The sequence below is a fragment of the Meles meles genome, chromosome 10 (genome assembly GCF_922984935.1).
Source record: "Meles meles chromosome 10, mMelMel3.1 paternal haplotype, whole genome shotgun sequence".
Taxonomy (NCBI): Eukaryota; Metazoa; Chordata; class Mammalia; order Carnivora; family Mustelidae; genus Meles; species Meles meles.
Genome location: NC_060075.1, coordinates 92,354,641 through 92,372,402, shown reverse-complemented (window position 1 = coordinate 92,372,402; position 17,762 = coordinate 92,354,641). Strand labels below are relative to the sequence as shown.

The 17,762-nt window shown below is 41.2% G+C and overlaps 1 protein-coding gene across 3 annotated transcripts in view; it reads right to left on the bottom strand.

The window, feature by feature from the left end:
* The window catches only part of NME8 (NME/NM23 family member 8), a 66,177-nt gene extending 51,667 nt beyond the window's left edge, over window positions 1-14,510 (bottom strand). For all 3 annotated transcript variants that reach the window (XM_046021576.1, XM_046021578.1, XM_046021577.1), the window contains exons 1-5: window positions 14,404-14,510; window positions 13,766-13,804; window positions 13,630-13,687; window positions 13,345-13,451; window positions 1,761-1,832 (exon numbers count right to left, since the gene is read on the bottom strand). In XM_046021576.1, coding sequence (XP_045877532.1) covers window positions 1,761-1,832; window positions 13,345-13,451; window positions 13,630-13,687; window positions 13,766-13,798 — 270 coding nt within the window. In that variant the 5' untranslated portion in view covers window positions 13,799-13,804; window positions 14,404-14,510. The remainder of the gene's footprint in view (window positions 1-1,760; window positions 1,833-13,344; window positions 13,452-13,629; window positions 13,688-13,765; window positions 13,805-14,403) is intronic.
* Window positions 14,511-17,762: the final 3,252 nt, after the last annotated feature.

The following is a 17,762-nucleotide window of genomic DNA, read 5'->3' as shown; positions in this document are numbered from 1 at the left end:
GGCAGGCTGATTGATGGTGGTCCCAAAGCTCCAGACTCTAAATGACAGTCCCCGCCCCATCTCTCTTCCTCAGTCCCGTGCTCCTAACTGCTACTAGTCTCCTCACTGTTCCTAATATTAGCCCACCAAGCCTATTTTTGCACATTACTCACTCTGGTTCCCTAAACTATGTCTAGGCCAAGGGTGAGAAAACAATGACCCAGCACAGACACTATATTTTGCCAAAGTTGAAAATACTATCTGGCCCTTTATCAAAAGAGCTGCATGACCCCTCACCTAAATCACTAAATTCTACATGTCCAACTTAGAGCAACATCTGCAGTGCAATTTTTAAAACTCAATCAACCCAGTAATTCAATTCCTTGAAATTGTTGCAAAATCATTATTTCATGGAAGCAAAACGTTCTATCCAAGAAGTGTTTTTAAAATAATGATTTCTAGGCTCTCTCTCTGCCTGCCTCTCTGCCTACTCATGATCTCTATCTGTCAAATAAATAAATAAAGTCTTTAAAAAAAAATGATTTCTAGGGATGCCTGGGAGGCTCAGTCAGTTAAGCGTCTGCCTGTGGCTAGGGTCATGATCTCAGGGTCCTGGGATTGAGTCCCGCATTGGGATCCCTGTTTCTCCCCCTACTTGTGTTCTCTCTCTCTCTGACAAAGAGATAAATAAATCTCAAAAATATTTTTAAATAAAATAAAATAATGATTTCTAATACAAGAAAATAATAATCCAAGTATCCAACAGTAAAAGAAGAGTCCAAGCCCTGTCTGGGAAGCCTTTCCTCACTACACCCAACTCTCTAGCTCTGTAGAGCAGCTGCACTCTGTGTCACATAGCTTTGAACTGTAAACACTCTCCTTCTGGAAAATAGCACTTATTATGTCTTCCTGATTATGAAGGTTGTATATTCTTCACAGGATTTGGGGAAAATATTAAAAAAGTATCAAGAAAAATACTTTACTACTACATCCTTCCCCCATATATAGAAAGCTACTACTGATAATCTGGGAACTGCTCTTCCTGTCTTCTTTCTACACATCTGTACATGCGGAGACAGGAGGAACATACATTACAAAATAGTAATCAGACAGCTATGTCCTTGTATTAGTATGCATGAATACTTAGAACCAATTCTCTGCTACTGAGCAGTGAAGAAATTTCTGATTTTTCACTCCTATAAATAACAATTCACCACACAAATCTCTGATTATTTCCTCAAAAAAGCTAAATACCATTTTATTTTTCTTCTCTCTGATCAACTCAGTGCATGGTTGTCTAAACTCCTCAACCCATTACATGCTCCTAGAGGACAAGTTATGAAATATATTAATAGATAATTATCATATGGTTTCACTTATTTGTGGAGCATAACAAAGAACATGGAGGACATGAGGAGATGGGAGAGGAGAAGGGAGTTGAGGGAAATTGGAAGGGGAGATGAACCATGAGAGACTATGGACTCTGAAAAATAACCTGAGGGTTTTGAAGGGGCGGGGGGTGGGAGGTTGGGGAAACCAGGTGGTAGGTAATAGGGAGGGCACGTATTGCATGGAGCACTGGGTGTCGTGCAAAAACAATGAATACTGTTACGCTGAAAAGAAATTAAATTTTAAAAAATAGACAAGCAAAGATAAGGCAAAAGAAATCTACGATTACTACAATCAGAAAATAGTTCCATGGTAATTTTACAATGCTACTTGCTACTTAACTATAAATCAGAATCTGATCACATATTTGAGGTGATAAATATTATACTTACAACACTGAAGAGAAAAACAGGTTCACATTTGTCTCTAAATGGCTGCAAAGTCACAATGTTGTCAGCTTCTGCCTGAAAAAAAATATAAAAATTTCATATAATAATAGAGGAAAATATATCCAGGTCACTAGATATACTATGTTGGAAAAATGCAGATAACATAAAATTTTTATTTTTATGTTTACTACACCATTTTCTGAGTATGTTATAATTGTTTTAAGGATCCAGTTGCATACACTGGAAATTCAGATTATGCATCATTTGGCCTCAGACTTACTTCTCACTGTTCACCTTTGTGGTACCCAAACTTGCAACTAAACTTACCTACTTCTGGTTTCCCACACTTTCCCCCCTCCTTACCTGTTCTTGCCCTTCCTTTTCCAACCCAGGTGAAGTTTCCCTTCTCCAAGAACTGTCTTGTTCCCTCCTGCTGTATATCCTCTCCTGCTCCACATGGAACTTTAACTACCCTTCCCTTGGGGACTCCATTGTCCCTTTCAGTATCGTACCACCATCGTGGTACCATCGTATCGGCCTATCTCACTTCCTTTTTTCTTTAAGTAGGCTCCATGCTGAGCATGGAGCCCAACATGGGGCTTGAACTCACAACCCTGAGATCAAGAGCTGGACACTTAGCCAACTGAGTCACCCAGGCAAGACGCCCCCCATCTCACTTCTTGTGATCTATGATGTTTCATATTCCCCTTTGCATGTCACCTTCCTTCTGCATTAGTCATGGGGCCATACTTATGTAAAAATTTGAGAAAAAGTAAGCTCCAAAGGAAAAAAAATTAAAATTAAAAAAAGAAGCTTTTCTTACATGCATCTTGAATGAACTGTATGTCAAATTTCAAGACCTTTTTTTTAATGTTTGTAATTTTCTTAAATTTTTCTCACAAATTTCAAGTTGTCCTGGTGGGAGCTAAGATGGTAGGTAGTAGGCAGACCCTAGGTTTGCCTTGTCCCTTGAACACAGCGAGATAAATATCAAATCATCCTGCATACGCAAGAAATCCAGCTGAGGACTGACAGAAAAAACTGCACAACAAGAGAGAAAGAGAGGGGCTATACTGCAGAAAGTAGGAGGTGCAGAGATGCGATCTGGGGGACAAAATGATCGCAGGTGCTGCAAAGGGTCTTGGTCTTGGACAGAGGAGAGAAAAAGACAGAGGAGCACACAGGGGGTCACACAGGGAGAACACTTCCCCAAAACCACTGACTGGGAAATGAGAAAGGCTGATTTTTTTGAGTTCTACAACCAGGAGGGCTCAAAGACTAGAGTTTTAGAGGTCCATGCTGTGGCTGGAATAGAGCCCAAGGGCACTGTAGCCTTCCTGTAGAGAAGGGAGGCTGGTCACCCAATGACCCACAGCACGATCCGTGGATCACCTGAAACACACCAGAGAGATAGATCCCCCTTCTTGGAGCACACCTGGAAGACATGGCATTGTCTATCCTGGGACAAAAGAACCAGCAGGCACCATTTCCCTCCTCCGCCCATCAGCATGGTGCAGAGACACCTGCTGAGGGCAGCTAATGTGGATACTGGCTCTTCTGTGTGCTTTGCCCCAAGACCCAAGCTTGTGAGTCCTTCTGGGTCAAACCATCAATCCAGTGCAGCAAGACCCTCCCCCAGAAAACCAGTGCAGGTCCCCACCACCCCATGTCACTAAAAGTTGGAGTTTTAAAACTCAGCCAGCCTGGCTGGGATAGAACCCAAAGTGCACTGGTCCAAGCAGGCAAGCAACCCAGACACAGTGTAAGCAGTGATTTGAAAAACACCCAAGACACATGGGGGAAATTATTGCTCTTCTGGGAGAGCTGCCCTGACAGCAGTGAGCATGAACTCTCCTCCTCAGGGACAAAGGAGCTGGCTAGTTCCCCTGTCCCTCAGCATAACCCATCATCAGTAAACAGCCATGCTAACACCAACTGCCTAAATTGCTTACACCCAGCCCTGCCCCCTACATTCTGCTGCCACTGCTTTCTTGAGCAAGTGTGCCCGAGAGCAAGGGCAGTAGGTCCCTCCCCCAGAAGACTAGCACAACCCCCCCCACCAACACACACACACACACACACACACACACACAACTACTGACCACAGATTCTGCAAAGCTTCAGCTCCAGTGGAGCCTCAGGTCTCTTTTAACAAGTAGACCAGAGCACACCTAGTTAAAACTCACCACACTCTGACCGAGATCTAAACACTCCCCACTGGAAGCAAAGAGAGCCTCTGAAGACGGCTGACCTGAGGGAAAGAGCAGCCATAAAACAGCATTTGAGTGCACACAGCATATACCAGAGTCACTTCCTGAGGCACCAGTCCTGAACACTGTATGACCCCTTCTTCATAAAACCATTACTCCTAGGGGCAGGAAACAAAATGAGCTTTTCTAACACACTGAAGACAGAAACCTAGACAAAATGTCAAGACAGAGGAATTTATCCCAAAAGAGAGAAGAAGAAAAGGTCACAGCTAGGGATCTAATTGAAACAGGTATAAGCAATATGCCTGACCCACAATTTAAAGCAACAATCAAAAGGATATTAGCTGGCCTTCAGAAAAGCACAGAACACATCACAGAGTCCTTACCACAGAGATAAAAGAGCTTAAAACCTATCAGCCCAAAATGACAAACCCAAGAACTGAGATTCAAAACTGACTGGATGTAATGACCACAAGGATGGAAGAAACAGAGGAATGAATAAATGATACAGAGGATAGAATTACGGAGAATAATGAAGCTAATCAAAAGAGGGAAAGAAAAATCTTGGATCATGGAAGCATGATCCTGTGACTCCATGAAAAATATTAACATTCATACCAAAGGAGTCCCAGAAGAAGACAGAAGCAGGAAGAAATGTTTATTTGAGAAATAATATCTGAAAACATCCATACTCTAGGGATGGATACAGACTTACAGATCCAGGAGGCACAGAGAACTCCCATCAAAATCAATCAAAATATTGTAGTTCAATCAAGACATATTGTAGTTCAATCTGCAACATATAGAGATAAAGAAAAAAATCCTAAAAACAACAAGAAAAAAGAAGTCCCTAACTTATAAGGGAAGACAAAAAAAAAAAAAAAAAAAAAAACGTTAGCAGCAGATCTATCCACAGAAATTTGTCAGGCCAGAATAAGGTGCATGATATACACAATGTGCTGAATGAGAAAAATCTGCAGCCAAGAATGTACTATCCAGCAAGATTATCAATCAGAATAGAAGGAGAGATAGAGTTTCCCAGACAAATGAAAACCAAAGGAGTTCATGACTGCTAAATCAGCCCTGCAAGAAATATTAAAGGGGACTCTTTGAGTAGGGAAGAAAGACCAAAAGCAACAAAGACTAGAAAGGAATACAGGAAATATTCAGAAACAAGGACAAAACAAATAATAAAATGACACTAAATTTATATCTATTAATAATTACCCTGAATGCAAATGAATTAAATATTCCAAACAAAAACAATAGGGTGTTAGAATGGATAAAAAAACAGGAGACTCATTTTAGACCTAAAGACACCTGCAGATGTAAAGTGAGGAGATGGAGAAATATCTGTCATGCTAATGGAAGTCAAAAGAAATCCAGAGTCGCAATACTTCTATCAGACAAATTATATTTTAAACCAAAGACTGTAATAAGAAATGAAGAAGGACACTATAGCATAATAAAGGGGTCTATCCAACAATAAAATCTAACAATTATAAATATTCATGCTCCTATTTTGGGAGCAGCCAATTCTACCAATCAGTTAATAACCAAAGTAAAGAAACACATTGATAATAATACAATTAACAGTAGGGGACTTTAACACCCCTCTCACAGCAATAGATAGATCATCTAAGCAGAAGATCAACTAGAAAACAAGGGCTTTTAATGACACACTGGACCAGATGGACTTCACAGATATATTCAAAATGTTTCATCCTAAAACAGCAGAATATACATTTCTTTCTTGTGCACATGGGACATTCTCCAGAACAGAATACATATCAGGTCACAAATCAGGCCTCAGCGAGTACAAAGTGACTGAGATCATACAGTGCATATTTTCTGACCACAACACTATGAAACTTGAAGTCAAGCCCAAGAAAAAATTTGGAAAGATGACAAACACATGCAGGTTTAAGATCATCCTACTATAAAATGAATGACTTTCCCAGGAAATTAAAGAAATTATAAAATACAGGGAAGCAAATGAAAATGAAAACGTGATGGTGGAAAACCTTTGGGATGTAGCAAAAGAGGTCATTAAAAGGAAATACATAGCACTACAGACTACCTCACGAAGCAAGAAAACTCTCAAATACACAACCCAACTTTACACCTAAAGGAGCAAGAAAAAGAATAAGAAATGAAGCCGACAGTCAGCAGAAGAAAGGAAATAATAAAGAATAGAGCAGAAATAAATGATATAGAAACAAACAAAAGACCAGTAGGACAGATCAACAAAACCTGGAGCTAGTTCTTTGAAAAATTAATAAAATTGATAAACCCCAGCCAGATTCATCAAAAAATAAAAAAGAAAGGACTCAAACAAAATTATGAAAGAGGAGAAATCACAACCAATACCACAGAAATACAAACAATCGTAAGAGAATATTATGAAAAATTATACGCCAAAAAATTGGGCAATCTGAAAGAAATGGATAAATTCCTAGAAACATATAAACAATCAAAACTAAACAGGAAGAAATAGAAAACTTGAACAGTCCAGACTCATAAACAGCAAAGAAATTGAATTGGTAATCAAAAATCTCCCAACAAACAAAAGTCCAGAGCCAGACATCTTCACAGGGGAATTCTACCAAACATTTAAAAAAGAGTTAATACCATTCTTCTCAAACTATTCCAAATACCATTATTCTCAAACTTTTCCAAAAAACAGAAATGAAAGGAAAACTTCCAAAATTATTCTTTGAGGCCACCATTACCCTGATTCTAAAACCAGACAAAGACCCCACTAAAAAGGAGAACTCAGGCCAATATCCCTGATGAACATGTATGCAAAAAATCTCAACAAAATACTAGCAAATTGAATCTAATAGTACCTTAAAAGAATACCACGATCAAATGGGATTTATTCCTGGGTTGCAAGGGTGGTTCAATATTCACAAATCAATCAGCATGATATACCACATTAATAAAAGAAAGGAAAAGAACCATATGATTCTCTCAATAGATGCAGAAAAAGCACCTGACAAACCATTTGATTCTTGATTTAAAAAAAAAAAAACCTCAACAAAGTAGGAATAAAGGCCTATTAAAAGTTATGATTTTTCTCTTTATGACACCGGGGCACCTGGGTGGCTCAGCTGGTTAATCATCTGCCTTCTGCTCATGATTCTCGGGTCCTGGGATTGAGCCTCGCAATGGGCTCCCTGTTATTTCTTGCCCTCTCACTCTCTCACTTTTTCTCTCAAATATATAAATAAGATATTCTTAAAAATCATAAAAGCCATACACAAAACAACCCACAGCTAATATCCTTAATAGAGAAAACCTAAGAGCTCTTCCTCTAGGTCAAGAACAACACAGGGATATCCAGTTTCACCACTGTTATTTAACATGGCATTGGAAATCCTAACTTCGCAATCAGGCAACAAAAAGAAATAAAAGTCATCCAGATTGGCAAGAAATAAGTCAAACTTTCACTGTTCACAGATTACATGATACTCTTAGTAAAAAACTCCAAAAGACACCACCAAAAAATTGCTAGAACTGATGCACAAATTGAGTTAAGTCGCAGAATACAAAGCCAATGTACAAAATCTGTTGCATTTCTATACACCAACAATGAAGCAGCAGAAAAGTGAAATCAAGGAATCGATCCTATTTTAATTGTGCCAAAAAACATAACATACCTAGGAATAAACCTAACCAAAGAGGGAAAAGATACTACTCTGAAAACTACAGAACACTTATGAAAGAAATTAAAGGTGACACAAAGAAATGGAAAAACATTCCATGCTCATGGATTGGAAAAACAAATATTGTTAAAATGCCTATACCACCCAAAGCAATCTATACATTTAATGCAATCTCAATGAAATACCACCAGCATTCTTCACACAGCTAAAACAAACAATTCTAAAATTTGTATGGAACCACAACAAAAGACCCCAGATTGCCAAAGCAAGCTTGAAAAAGAAAAGCAAAGCTGGAGGCATCACAATTCCAGACTTTAAATTACTTTACAAAGCAGTAGTGATCAAGACAGTATGGTACAGGCACAAAAACAGACAAATCGATCAATGGAACAGAATAGAAAACCCAGAAATGGACCAACAACTCTATTATCAACTAATCTTCAACAAAGTAGGAAAGAATATCTGAAGGAAAAAAGACAAATGGTGTTATGAAAACTGGACAGCAGCATGCAAAAAAATGAGACCACTTTCTTACATCATACACAAAAATAAAATCAAAACGGATGAAAGACAGGAAATCATCGAAATCATAGAGAAGAACACAGGCAGCAACCTCTTTGACACTGGCTATAGCATCTTCTTATACATCTTCAGGGACAAGAGAAACAAAAGCAAAAATGAAATATTGGGACTTCATCAAGATAAAAAGCTTATGTATAGCAAAGTAAACAATCATCAAAACTAAAAGATAACTTACGAAATGGGAGAAGGTATTTGCAAATGACATATCTGTTAAAAGGCTAGTATCCAAAATCTATAAAGATCTTATCAAACTCAACATCCAAAAAATATATAATCAGGTAAAGACATGCACAGAAGACATGAACTGATGTTTCTCCAAAGAAAACCTACAAATGGGCCAACAGACACATGAAAAGAAGCTCAACATCACCATCATCAGGGAAATAAAAATCAAAACCACAATGAGCTATTACCTCATGAATGGTTAAAATTGACAACATAGAAAACAACAGATGTTGATGAGGATGTGGAGAAAAGGGAACCCTCTTATACTTTTGGTAGGAATGCAGATTGGGCAGCCACTCTGGAAAACAGCATGGAGGTTCCTAAGAACTTAAAACTAGAATTACCCTACAATTCAGCAATGTACTACTAGGTACTTACCCAAAGGATACAAAAATACTGATCTGAAGGGATACATGCACCCCAAAGTTTACAGCAGTGTTACCAAGAACAGCCAAATTCTGGAAAGAGCCAAACATCCATCAACCAATAAATGAATAAAGAAGTTATACATAATGGAATATCACTAGGCCATAAAAAAGAATGAAATCCTGGGGTGCCTGGGTGGCTCAGTTGGTTAAGCATCTGATCTTTGGTTCAGGTCCTGATCCCAGTGTCCTGAGATTAAGCCCTGCATTGGGCTCCTTGCTCATGCAGGGGTCTGCTACTCTCTCTCCCTCTACCCCCACCACCCCCCTTGTTTGTGCTCTTTCTCTCAAATAAAGTATTTTTTAAAAAAAAGAAATCTTGCCATGTGCAACAATATGGCTGGAAGTAGAGAGTATTTTTTTAAGATTTATTTATTTATTTGACAGACAGAGAGAGAGAGAGAGCAATGAGGGGAAGAGGGGAGGAGGGAGAGAGAGAATTTCAAGCAAACCCCCACTGAGAGTGCAGCCCAAATCCGGCTGGATCTCACGACCCTGAGATCATGACCTGTGAAATCAAGAGTCAGATGCTTAACAAACTGAGCCACCCAGGCACCCCAGGGCAAGACAGTATCATGCTAAACAAAGGAAGTCAGTCAGAGAAAGACAAATACCATGATTCCACTCATATGTGGAATTTAAGAAACAAAACATATGAACATAGGAGGGAAAAGGAGAGAGAGGCAAACCATAAAACAGACTCAACTATAGAGATCAAACTGAGGGTTGCTGCAGGGTTGGTAGCAGGGGGATGGGCTAGATAGGTGACGGGTATTAAGGAGGGCACCTGAGAGCACCCAGTGCTGTCTGTAAGTGATGAATCACTAAATCCTACACCTGAAACTATATATTCACTTATGTTAACTAACTAAAATTTTTTTTCTTTTTTTTTAAGATTTTATTTATTTGAGAGAGAGGGAGAAGCAGACTCCCTCCTGAGTGGAGAGCCCAAGTCAGGGCTCGATCCTAGGACCCTGAGATGGTGACGATTGACTGAGCCACCCAGGACCCCCAACTAACTAGAATCTAAATAAGAACTTGGGGGAAAAAAAAAAAACAAATGTCAAGTTGTCCTACACGGATTATAAACAATTATATACTTAATAATAGTGTATTCCTCAACATTAGTATAGCATCCTTTGGGCCAGCCGTCCGATTGAGATTACTTGGTAGGGTCTTCTCTAAGAGACGGTTTTTGCAACCTAAGGCAATTGTTTTCAAACTGGGATTTCTGGAGGTAAGCACTGTAAGGAAGCCAAGAGAAGGTCCCCCTCAGCCCTGTCAGCCAAAGGATCTGTGTTGTAATCTCTCTCTCTCTCTCTTTTTTAAGCACATTGGATTCTACATGGCTTTTTTTTTTTCTTTTCAAGCTTCCATAGTTTAGGGGGAAAAAAAAGAAGGAGGGTAAAGGTACTAATCTATAATATTTAAGGACATAAGTTAAAGTATATATTTAAAAGTAGTCTAGACATCATCATTACAATGTTTATATTATAATAAAGTATTAACAATTAGAGCACTTAATATTATACAAGAACTGCAATAAAGAATATTCACTGAAATTTTATATGTATAGGTACAATGTTAATACAAGTCTTCAAGGGGTGCCTGGGTGGCTCAGTGGGTTAAAGCCTCTGCCTTAAGCTCAGGTCATGATTCCAGGGTCCTGGGATCGAGCCCCCCATTAGGCTCTCTGCTCAGTGGGAAGCCTGCTTCTCTTCCTCCCTCTCTCTGCCTGCCTCTCTGCCTCCTTGTGATCTCTGTCTGTCAAATAAATAAATAAAATCTTAAAAAAAAAAAAAAAAAAGACCTACATCCTCACACAGCTCTGAGGTGAGCTGAATAGGGCGTCCACACATCATGTGGTCTAATTCCCCTTCCACACCCAGCCCTCCAGCACCACAGCAATGCCTGGCCTGCACATATTATCCAGGTTTACAAAGAGGGATTTAATGCCTCTAAAGCACTTGGGAACACAGCATCAAGTTACACCTTCTCAGTCTCTAAGGACTTCTTGCCTTACCTTCCTATGCCCAAGTTCCCTTCCAGGTAGCCTGACAGGTGTGCAGGGAGCCTACCTTTTTGTTGGTCTCTCCCCACTGACCTCATTTCCCTTTTAGACACTGGAGTTTTCCCATGGCTTCTAGCCCATGAACTTGCACTCCTGCCACTCCCGGACAAAGTTCCCTTATGCCAACTGCCAGGACTCAAAAGAATTTTCTACCTTGATTCTCAATCCATTTGCCAACTGTTAGAGCCTCCTGATATGGTTTCTCAACCTCTATACCAACCCTGTGTCTACTGTATCTGGCAATCTCCATTAGGCCCCATTCGGTGTCCTCTGAACTCCATTTATCCTCCCTGCCAAGGATCGAGTCTCAAATCATATTCGAGATCCATTCAGGTGGCTCAGAATGAAGCAGGCTGTTACAGATAGTCACCCTCAAAAACTGCAACACTCTTTTTTTTTTTTTTAAGATTTTTTATTTATTTACTTGACAGAAAGAGATCACAAGTAGGCAGAGAGGCAGGCAGAGAGAGAGAGAGAGAGGGAAGCAGGCCCCCTGTTGAGCAGAGAGCCCAATGTGGGACTCGATCCCAGGACCCTGAGATCATGACCTGAGCCGAAGGCAGCGGCCTAACCCACTGAGCCACCCAGGCGCCCCAAACTGCAACACTCTTAACTTCAGAAGCAAAGTCAACCTCTGGATAAAAAGATTTAACAATTGTAGGGACGCCTGGGTGGCTCAGTAGGTTAAGTGTCTGTCTTCAGCTCAGGTTCTGATCCCAGAGCCCCGGGACCAAATGCTGTATAGGCTCCTTGCTCCACAGGGAACCTGCTTCTCCCTCTGCCTGCTGCTCCCCCTGCCTATGCTCGCTCTCTCTCTCTCTCGCTCTCTCTGACAAATACATAACATCTTTAAAAAAGAGAAAAAAGATTTAACAATTGTATACAGCCACCTACTCTCTTGCAGAGAAAAAATAATGAGGTGAGTCTTCTAAGCCTTAGGCTGCTTAACTGTAACCATGAACTAAGGAAAAGTACTATAAAGAAAGTAAGGGCGCCTGGGTGGCTCAGTGGGTTAAGCCTCTGCCTTCAGCTCAGGGCATGATCTCAGGGTCCTGGGATTGAGCCCCATAACAGGCTTTCTGCTCAGCAGGGAGCCTGCTTCCCCCCTCCCCGCCTGCCTCTCTGCCTACTTGTGATCTCTGTCAAATAAATAAATAAAAACTTAAAAAAAAAAAAAAAAAAGAATGTACCCACAGAAGGGGATGGACAGTCAAGTTAAGGTCAACCAACAAACACATCCCAAGGTCTGGGTTGGAAACGGTCACAGAGAGATTCTAACATGAAAACATGCAAGGAGTTGAGGTTTCATGTTTGTGTTAGGGACTATGCATTTTAGGTGTAAGGAGTAAAGATATGAAATCAGTTATCGCTTCTGCACCTTAGGTCTAGCTGGTTTGGACCTTCTTCTGCCCAACAGAAATAGAATGTGGGCTACACATATTTTTTTAAATTCTGTGGTTCTAGTAATAACAGTTAAAGGCTAAAAAGAAACAGGTGAGAATAATGTAAAAATATATTTTACTTAGTCCAAAATACAGTCATTTCAACAAGTAATCACTGTAAAAGATTATTAATGAGATATTTTTCTTTTTTTCATACTAAATCTTCAAAATCTGGTGTGTATTTTACATTTAGAGTACATCTCAATTTATGGCCTAAATTTGAATCAGAAATCACCGATTTGTAATTCGATTTTATAAAATGTATAGTCGAAAAAAGTAGATGCACATACCAAGTTGTCCCAAACAACTTAAAAAGTTTTATAATTCCTGAATTGGTTATCAGTTTTTAAATTTAAATTTAAATTAATTAAAGTTAAAAATTCAGTTCCTCAGTGGCACCAGTCACATCTCAAGTGCTCAAAAGCCATTTTCATCAAGTGGCCACTGTCTCAGACAACAAAGCTCTAATCAGGTGGCAACCTGATGTGGACAAATTGAATAACCAATACAACAAAGCCCAGTAAGTTTAGCCATATTTTAATCCCTTATCACATCTCGGTGACAATGGAAAAAATCACGACCAGTGGAAAACTGGTAACTGGGTTAAGTGCCCAGAGACCCTCCCAGTGCTATCCAGTAAACAGCATTTGCAGCCCAGATTCTAAAAGACACACACTGAACAAACAGTCAGGTGAAAAGAAACAGATCAACAGACAGACATCCATGTGTATACTTTCTGATATTGGCAATCATGGTAAACAACCTCAACAGGGTGGGAGACAGGATAAAAATCATGATGGTTCTCAGATCTGGTAGAACTAGACATACAGTAAAACTGCCAAGTAAATATTGTCCATGTTTGAAGAGTTGGCAGGTTGTTTAAAATAAGACAATCCCTAAAGACAGTATTTAAACACTTGGAAGTATCAGGAAAATAACCGTTTACTGGAAATGAAATCCTTACTACAGCAAAATGCAGAAGTTCATCTTCGTTCAGCTCATTTTTCAATTTTCTGAATAAAGTTTGCATGGCTTTGCAAGGTCCACACCAGGCTTGATAAACGTCGATCACTAGAAGATGATAATATTTATGAAAACACAGAGTCAAAGAATCTGGAATAGCAGCTCATCCCATCGCTGCACCCGGCAGATGAAGCAGGTTTTTACACTTAGTGGGGAGATGCACTCTGTGGGGGCGGGGTAGGCATGAGTTTCCCAAATGGCCGGACAACCAAGAGAACCCCAGTACCTGTTAGGCCTTTGTTCTGCAACATCTCATCCCACAGGCTTTGAGTATTGACGACTGCCTGCAAAAAGGAGGCCGCTGTCAAGGGGTCCTCAAGCGCCAACACCCCGAGTAAAGGCTGTTGGTAGGTCATGCTCACCTGTAACTGGACCTCTCGCTTTTTGCCTGCCATTTACCCCTGTCACAGGAAAAGGGGAAGACAAATAGAAAACGTTTAAGAGGAAATTTAAATGATGTTATTCCCTACGCGTTCAAGCAGCATCTTAATGCCCCACAGAAATTTTCCTCCGACGGTATCAGCCACTCTCCCCGTTTTGGGGGAGAGAGGAGCCCAGGTCGCCGAGGGATTCCTCAGGGGGCTCTGCCCTGTTATCTTCCTCTCCCAGTAACCCTGAGGCAAGGTTATTATGTGACATGGTACAGTTCCTTACAAAGTTTTCTTTTCCTGAAGTTTCACGGGGTGTTCTATTTTCATTTGCACACGTGTTAATTGTCTGTGGGGGGTCGGGGGAGTTCAGTGTGGCGGCCCGCGCGCGTGACATTGGGCCTCGCACAAAACAAAGGAGTTATTCGGGACGACAAAACCAAGTCCATCCCGGGTAAAGGTGCTGGATTCTCCAACAAGCTTAACACAGAACAGGTCCTCCTCCAAGCTACACCCCGACGTTTACAAGAGCGAGAGGGAAGAGTCCCCACCTCCCGCCCCCGGAGGATCCAAACCAGCCCCTGCATGAGGCCTGCGGCCTTTGTGAGCACAGATCCAAGAGGTCCGAGTACCTGGGCGCGGAGCAGGAAAAACCTAACGGTCTGGACCTCTGTCCACGCTGGTCCGGAGAAAGAGGTGAAACGAGGATCCTGGGCTCAACAGCAGGAGGAGGGGCCAACGTCCGCGGCCGCCCCACCCACGCCGCGAGCCTGGCCCTCCCCCGCAGGGGCGGTGCCTCGAGGCTCCCCAAGCCCCAGGGCGCAGGCCCAGGACCGCTAGAAGCCCAAGTCCTGCTGTTCTTCCCCCGCGGGGGAGGGGTCAGCTGCCCGGAGCCCCTGTACCTCTCTGCTCAGTGCCGGACAAACCCCTATGCTAGGGGTGCGTTTGCAACCTGCAGGTTGGCAGAAGCTCTTCTGGGCTCGTGACAACGGGCATAATCACTGGTATGCTGGTAGATGTTAACAACTAGCTCCCTTGGAAATTATTACAAATCATGATAAATTTTACTGGCATAAATAAGAACAATGTGTGACAACAAGTAACGAATAATTATAAAGCGTACAATATTCTTTTGCAAATTCCACAAAGCCAATAGATTTTTACAGAATGTTTTCACTGATTTTTGCCGGGCTCTAGCATTCATAGCCAATTCATATATGTAATTCATTCACGACTTGCCAGATTCCAAATATGAATAAATGCTTGGCCACGTTCACCATTAAAATCATGTTAAATACAAAAAATGTCTAAATACTGGTTTTCAAACAGTTTTATCTCCTTACCATGAGTTGTTTCAAAAAGTAGTAATTTTCTCACTGTTCTAAAATAGCACTGTAATCTTGAACAAACAGATAATGTTGATTATGTTTTAAAATATATGTTAGATAGCAAAACACTGATAAGTGCATGTCCTCAAATTTGAAACACTTTTTGCAAAATAAAAATAAGCTTTCCCATGAGATAACCGCTGAAATTCCATGTGGGAAAAATATTTTCATAGGTACTCTCTATTGCAAAGATTCTCCTATTTTATGATCATGATTTTTTATTATTATTTTAATAAAATTAACAGCTTGGGTGTAATGTGACACGTATAGAATGGCCTAATCTCAGCTGGTCTGGATTGATGACATGCTTGTTTCCCAAGCTTCTTGGAGCACCGTAGTGACTCTTGGCCAACACTATGGAATATATAAAGTAAGTATAAATGATATTCTGCAAGTATGGGTCCATGAGTGGTTTTAGAGTGGACATGTGAGCCTGTCATCATCATTTAGGAATACTAATTGGATTTAGGACTTGCTAAAACTCAGGAGTTAAAGGTGAAAAGTGAGAGGGGAATCAATGGCTACACAAAGCTGGGACATGCCCATGTGTGACCAGCTCCCTATAAGAAACACTTAATAGAACTTGAGATCCCCGTGCCTTTGCATGTAGGTGGGTGGTTGAAACCTAGAGACTGTAAGGACCTATTTAGAAACTGTCCCTGCTCCCCTTCCCCCAGTGGATTTACTTGGAAACAAGTCCCAGAAACCAGCTCCAGGTAACAAAGCCCAGATACAAGGGTGGGTCAGGCCAGGTGGAGACATCCAATCAGTGGGGGGTTGCATACTGTCTCCCTGGTTACCAAGGAGTAGGGACCCCTGACCTCTGGGAGCCTTTTTGGCGCCAATCCTAATCAAGTTGTAATAGGCTGGTTCAAACGTCTACTAGGAGGCCCAACCGCATGGCCTTTGCCTTTAAAAGCTAGTCTGTGAAACAGGGAAGGGTCGCCCTCTCTTGTAAGAGGTGCGGCCCCGAACGTTCTGTTAGATTCTTGATGCTTGGCGCAAAATAAAGCTTTGCTTGACCTTCGCTTTATATCAGTCTCACTCCTTTAATCACGGCCCCATTATTGGGGCATAACATATGGGGGCTTGTCCAGAATTAAACGACGAGAACTGAGCCAGCATCAGAATTAATGCGAAAAGCCTCGAGGTAAGATCTCACAGATTTTACTTTGTGGGATCCGCCGATCTCCAGGTGCTCTGTGAGATCCTTTGGTCTGTCTGGGTGGAGCTCCAGGTATAGCCCACCGGGGTGAGACCGGATGCGGCCATGCTCCCCAGGGCTGGAGAGGATGCGGGGACACCCCTTCCCTCCACTGGTAGATCGCTAGGAGGTTCGAATCCCCCAAGACAGTCAGGGGGTTCGAGTCCCCCTAGGCGGCCAGAGGGTTCAAGTCCCCCTGGACGGCCAGAAGATCCAAAAAGTCCCCATCAGTGGCAGGTTCTGCGTAAGAACTGCTGGGCCTGCCCTTGTCTTTGTCTTGTCTTTTGTTGTCTGCTGTACTGTTTGTTGTGTTTGAAGGAATGGGGCAATCTGACTCTTAATGGCTATAACTGGAGCCAACTGGGGGTAGTCTAACTCGAGACAGAGACTTTAAGGAATATTCCCAAACATCTGCCAAAACAACTTTGTTTCAGGGACATTCCTTGCCCTCTCTGGCCTGACGGAGACTGCCTAGCCCCTCCCCCTTCCTGGCGGGAAAGCATGGCCTGTGCTCCTCTCTTGGAGGTGATGAGCCCTAGAACTGGGAACCCTTTCTCTGCATTCTGGTGGCCCTTTGTTCTGTTCTTCACTATCAGGAAACAAGAAGAGCACCCCCCGGACCTAACACCCCCACTCCGGATCTTCCCACCCGGGTCTGAGATAAACATTCGAAGTGGAGTGGGCCCAGGTGGAACATAAATCAGTATTTGAACTAAGTTAAGTTTTTTGGGTTAATTAGGATAAATGTCTTTTGAGTTAACAGTAGTAAATGTGAAACTTCAGAGTTTTACTTAAGGTCAAAAAAATCTGTGTTAAAATCTGTGTTAAATCTATTAGCAAAGCGATGACTAAACTGATGGTTAATTGGCTGTCTTGGGGTTTTAATGGGTAATTGTTAAAGTAGCTTTCAAAGTCTTTGGTAACCTGAAACTTTAAACCAAATGGGATAAAATGCTAGAGTGCTGGTTGCTGGAACTAGGTTTGTGCTTTTGAAATCTGTTGGTAAGCATGTTTTGTGCTTAATTGATTGATAAATTTGCCATCTAAAGAATTGCAACAGTTCACAATTGGTTTATATTTAATCTTCAGTAGAGGTTAAGGTATTTCTAAGAGTACAAAATTCTGCTAAGTGTAATTAAGACTGATGGAAATAAGGGAAACAACTCTGTAGAAAAGTAGAAAATATGTAAAAAGGAGAGAAAAATTATGTTTTAATAACATGCCTTTATGGGTGTTAAATTCTAGATTAGACTGTTATTAAATGTTTATTTACCTAAGCTAGACAGCTTAAGGTGAACTTCAGAGAAGTTGCACAATAACTCATGTAAACGATCTTGCTTTTGCCAGTCCGTCAGCCCCAGATATAAGGAGGAAACTCCAGAAAATTGAAGAATCTGAC